Source organism: Morone saxatilis, unplaced genomic scaffold (assembly GCF_004916995.1).
Source record: "Morone saxatilis isolate NCDOM2014 unplaced genomic scaffold, NCSU_SB_2.0 Contig23, whole genome shotgun sequence".
Classification (NCBI taxonomy): Eukaryota; Metazoa; Chordata; class Actinopteri; family Moronidae; genus Morone; species Morone saxatilis.
Window position 1 is genome coordinate 3,423,449 of NW_023339796.1, and position 5,788 is coordinate 3,429,236.

The 5,788-nt window shown below is 40.6% G+C and overlaps 1 protein-coding gene across 1 annotated transcript in view; it reads left to right on the forward strand.

Annotated features, from left to right (window-relative positions):
* The window catches only part of LOC118334221 (neuropilin-1a-like), a 76,762-nt gene extending 70,980 nt beyond the window's left edge, over positions 1 to 5,782 (forward strand). Inside the window, exons 14-18 of the mRNA XM_035670058.1 lie at positions 720 to 857; positions 2,783 to 3,084; positions 4,082 to 4,178; positions 4,295 to 4,339; positions 5,150 to 5,782. Of these exons, the coding sequence (XP_035525951.1) occupies positions 720 to 857; positions 2,783 to 3,084; positions 4,082 to 4,178; positions 4,295 to 4,339; positions 5,150 to 5,424 (857 nt within the window). The 3' untranslated portion in view covers positions 5,425 to 5,782. The remainder of the gene's footprint in view (positions 1 to 719; positions 858 to 2,782; positions 3,085 to 4,081; positions 4,179 to 4,294; positions 4,340 to 5,149) is intronic.
* The last annotated feature ends 6 nt before the right edge of the window (positions 5,783 to 5,788 follow it).

Sequence of the window (5,788 nt, forward strand, 5' to 3'; positions counted from 1 at the left end):
GGAGAGGGGAGGACAAAAAAAAGCATCTCCCAGACTCTGCTCCTGTGCATCAAAATGCAAACACATCAACATCTGGGATGTTTTTGTGCCTTTATTCCAGTCTGTGATCTTGTGGCTGCACTGACTGTGTCCAGGAGATCTCGGGTAAATGGCATGAACCTCCACTCTCTTTTGTTCTTGTGGTTGAGCTTCCTGCTTTGGGGTTAAAAGAAGATTCTGATAACACCGTGTGTTTCAGAGGAGGCTTAGTACAGACCAAAAAATTTTAAGAAATGGGAAAAGCTAAACTAGTGTTAAACTAATAAGCAAATCGACAGAACAGCAAATAAGTAAATACATGTATCGTCTCTTTTCATCATAAGCTGAATCACTCTGGGTTTTTATATGTTCAGACAAAATAAGCAATTTAAAGTCAACACTTTAGGCTCTGGCATCTTATGATGGGAAGGGTATTATTCCTCTTTTCTGCTATTATATAGATCAAACAATCTTATTATAGAACATATATATATTAACTGATAATGAAAATGATCCTAACACAGTAAAACAGCTGACAATTTAAAGACTAACAGTGATGACTTTGTTGCATCTGCTAACAGCTTTGATCCATATTCTCCTGAAACTTCAGCTCATGTAAAACCGCTATGAAACATCTCAACTGAAAACCTCCTTCATCACCAAACTCACTTCCAACTGCTCTTATCTCCTTTTTCTTGCAGCATACGTGTGGTTCGCCTGTAACTTTGACTTCTCGTCGCTCTGCGGCTGGACCGAAGAGACTGGGATGGGGGCTGAGTGGCTGATCCAGTCCAAGGGGGCTCCTGCCGTCCACAGAGGACCGACCCTGGACCACACAGGTAGGAGATGTGTGTTCACCTTTGTGTTCAAGTGTTTTTTTTAACCAGAAGCACTCGGCAGATGCTTTGGGAGAGCACTCTGTGGCTCGTCATGTTACTGCGCAGCTGTTGAAAGCCTGTCTGAACCTCTTTTGCTAGAAGATGTAATATTTTTAACTGCTGTACGCTTTAAATAACACGCTACAAGCTGTGCTGCTGGGAATTCACAACAGTGCCTCTTTTTTTTTTTTAAATAAGGAAAAGATGCCTACGATGTAATAAGAAATTCCCGTCGGACACATAGCCTTATTCCTACTCTGAAGGACAAAGAGTTTGTGAACGTGGAAAACTATCAAAGTTGTGGTGTGGAGGCAGTGGGTCCATATTAATGGGAACTAAAGTATAAAGATATACTGGTGACATTCATTCAGACTGGAGAGACTGACCAACTGAAGTTACATGAGGTTCGTTTTTCTGGACTTCTCTTAGTAGATTCCTACCGTCTTGGTGTCCAATAATGTTCAGTTTTTTTAAGAGTCTGTATTAAAAACAAACTCTCTGCAGCGGTGCAGTTCAGCTTGTCTCCACACTTCATGACGGGGGTGTGTGCAGAAAGAACACAGCCAGAAAGTAATCAGGTTAATAAGGTCAGAGCTGTTTTGACATGAGCATGTTTTACAGTACAAACTGAAGCAAGATTAAACTGGGGACATCCTTGGTTTGTAATTCCCTTCTCAAAATTGTGGTTTTATAGGAAGTATCCCTGAACTTTCAAATCGGAGTTCATACTGTTGTTTAGATGTTTCTTTTTACAGTATAGTTTTTTGTGTTTTTATCCATGGTTTTCTTTATTTTCTGTGTCTTGGTAACCAGCATCGGTTGGTTAGTATGGGACCATTGTGGATTAATAAATGTGACCTTTGACTGAACAACAACGTTGTCTTGGCAATAATAAGCAGAGATAATAATAACTTCATTATTTAAATTGGAAAACGTCATTGGAGTGTCCTGGTCAAGTTAGGCAGCAATAACAAAGAGTTACAGACAACGTATGAGAGATAACACAAACTATGCAAGAAAATCCGAATTAAACAGAAATGTGATCATAAATCATAAATAATATGTCTATTATAATCATAAAAACAACCTAAGTGGTAGGTTAAAACACCCAAGAGCTGTCTAAATCCATCAAAATTAACAAGATCAATCCAAAACAATAAGCTAATGAGGCTAAGAAATGCAAAGAAACAGAGCTCAATTCATAACTGTCTGTCAGCACTGAACAGAACGGAGCAGAACTTGCAGATGCTTTGATCTTTAGAACATTTTAACAATGAATGGACGGCCTTGAAAAACTTGACTTTTTAAAGAATACAGCAGTCAAATTTATCAGTATGCCTCAGCTCGCTGGCCTCTCCATTCAAACCTCCTGTGATGGATGTTTTTGTGGAGACAGCTACAGCTCTAAAATGAATGGTTTCACCTTGATTTCTTGACTCAGCCAGATCACAAGTAACAAATGAGCCCGTTGTGATGTCGAGTCATATCTTCCACTGAGGCATGCTGATACTGAGTGCTTTGTTTTTACCCAAAACAACTGCAGAGTTCCTTCGAACAATTAGACTCACTTTAGAAAGTATTGACTTTATGAGAGATAGTGAAACCCAAATCAATTTAATGCGATGAATGAATGCATAATGAACCCTTGGCAGAAACTTTTAAGTGTCACAGTAGAGCTTAATATCAATCATATTAAAGCTTATTTTATTAAAAATGTACAGAAAACAGCATTACTGGCTGTATCTTTAAAGTCTGCAAGGTCCTATTTTAAAATTCTGGTGAAACTGAGTATTTAAAAGAGTCATCATATCTACAGTAATGTGTTTCCACGCTGTCAGGAGCCCTTCAAAGCAACTTCTTACATTGTCTTTTGCTGCCCCCTGCAGGTGGGCTGGGGAACTTCATCTACATGCAGCTGAGTGACATAGACACACCGAGTAAGACCGGCGAAGATGATGATGAAGAGGAGAAGGTGGCGAGCTTGGTCAGCCTGCCCATCACCGCCACAGACATCGACCTGTGTATGTCCTTCTGGTATCACATGTTCGGTGAACACGCAGGAGCTCTTCACATCAAGCAGAGGAAGGAGGCGAAGGTGGGGCAGATCCTGTGGACGGTCAGCGGTCACCAGGGCAGCCGGTGGAGGGAGGGACGAGTTTTACTGCCACACTCCAGTGTCTCATATCAGGTAACACAGACTGCTGGATGTGTTAGACATTACATGTGTACATAAAATGATATCTGTTATTGTGTAACTGCAACATATGAGGTTTTAATCTGGTTTGTGATTGATTTATTTTCATTTTTTTGTCCTTTTATGGGATAAAAAGATTCTTCCATTGTCCATTTGGGCAGTTTTTGTTTCACATCATGTTGATGTGCTGTTATCGAACATAAAACTGACGTAAACAAAACCTGTAAAGCCCCCACAGGCATTAAATAGAGAGACAGCAGAACCAGGAGAATTGTAATAAAGATATAAAAAGCACTGTGCACCTTGCAGCAAGAAGGTCTAGGCTGGACTTTGGGTGGTCCAGTTTCCTCCCACAGAAGAATAACATGCAAGTTAGTTGGAAATGCAGAACAGGAAACTAATTTTCCCTGACTTTTTTTGGGTGTTCTCTGCCTCTGGCACAGTGCATGCTGGGATAAGCTGGAATTGGTTTTATGTGTTTTAGCTTAAAGCAATTTGTAACTTGGGTTTTGAAAAGTGCTCTATAAATAAAGAATATTATTATTATTATTATTATGGCCGGAGTCAAACCAGGAGTGGTGCAGTTCATGGTTGGTGCCCCCTCTTGCAACCAAGTAGCGATTTTTCTTTTCTCATATTATTTCATTTTAATAAATGTGAGAGGTCAGAGGAAGAAAAGCTATTCATATGTTCAACAAGAGGATACTTAAAGGTCCAGTGTGTAACATTTGGGAATGAGTGAGTTGCAATCTGCAACTACACCGCTAGATGTCACTAAATCCTACATAATGGACCTTTAAGGAAAATAAACAGAATTTTGTGTAGCAAAATTATCATGATCCTTGACATTTATCTATCCCTTGGTGGGTGCTAAAGGAGGGGAAAGACTGAGCAGGGGTGGACTGGGAAGGGAAATATACCTTTTAAAGATACAGTTTGGGTGGAGAGTTGATTGGTTTTTCTGAGACTGACCACATGTTGTTATTCGTAGGTGGTTGTGGAGGGCGTTGCAGACAAACGCAGTGCAGGTCACATAGCTGTGGACAACATCCAGATCCTGGATGGACTCCATCCTGAGGAGTGCAAAGGTATGTACTTATTGTTTTAACTTATTTATTAAAGGTCACGATGGTACATTTATACATTTTATACTAGTTCTGTGTCAGTTGCTTTTATCTAAATCTTTTCTTTTTTTGTCCTCCAGACCCAGAAGCTCCTACGTCTCCGCCAACTGAGATCTTCATCCTACGTGAGTACCTTCCTGACTCTAATTGTGACATTACAGTGTCAACGTGTTACATTTTTGTTGCACAGACTCTTTTGAGGACACGTCTCCACAGTATTAGAATTGACTAAGACTAGTCCTCAGCTGTGTTGTGTGCATCGAAGTCAGACATTTTGTAGTTGAAGGATCACACTTCTGTTCGCCTTCTACAAGTTTCTTTTCTTTTTTCCATGAAAAATCTTGTTTGTCGCCTCCAAAAAAGTTAAAATGTTCATACTGTTTGTAGCAGAAGTGTTTTTTGACATCTTAAAGTACCACATCAGTGAATTTCCATGTTTTAGGAAATTAACTATATCAACTTAATACCACTCCTGATCACTTTTTCAAAGTGTGCCATAGATTTTTTTATTGATTTCCTGTCTTCTAGGCAGCCGGTCGTTTCCGCTTATTTCCACACATTTCAATACTCATTTTAACTTGCACAGACTTGAAGTTTTCTTGAGAAAGATAGTCCATTACAATAAACACTTGACTTTAGCCTGTTCTGTAAACGTTTTATTAAAGCAGGAGAATCTGTGTTGAAGCCTGTTGTTTGGTTCACAGAAGCTCTGACATTCACATTTTGCTGGCAAAAAACTTTCACAAGTGGGGAAATTAAACCAAGAAGACAAAAAAAGGAACATGAATGTTTTAAAGGGAAAGTTTGGTAATTTCTGGAAAAGGCTGCCTTTTATACTTTATGATCTAGAACATGCAAAACCACCAGTATGGTCCTTTTAAGCCTGCCATCACAGGTCATGAATGGAACATAACTTGTGTCCATCTCTCTTGCAGCGATAGACTCCCTCTCGCAGGAGACCAGCGAGCTCGGCGGACCCGGCAACATGCTGAAGACCCTGGACCCCATCCTCATCACCATCATCGCCATGTCCGCGCTGGGCGTCTTCCTGGGCGCTATCTGCGGCGTCGTCCTGTACTGCGCCTGCTCGCAGGGCAGCATGACGGACAGGAACTTATCCGCCCTGGAAAACTATAACTTTGAGCTGGTGGACGGCGTAAAACTAAAGAAGGACAAGATGAACGGACAGACTAACTATTCAGAGGCGTGAGGGGCAAAGAGAGACGGAGCCGCGATTGCTCCGCATGGACACGTGATGCAGCCAATCAAGCGGGAGAAACACAGGGCTGAGGCCACCAATGGGACGGCAGGGTGGGCTGAAAGTGAGCCAATGTAATTTTTTTTCTCAGGAGCGGCAGTGGAAGGGACTGACCTGTAGGGGGCACTGTGTATAAAGAATCTGTACAGCAAAAAAAAAAAAGAAGAAAATTAAGGATTCTATTTGTTTTTTGGCGTGCTTTGTTGATTTCATGTAATCACATGCTGGTGTTGAGACCAATTCAGATGAAAGTATCGTTTGTGTACTTTTATGGAAAGATAAGATTTGATTTTCTTTGTTTTTGTTTTGTTTTGTT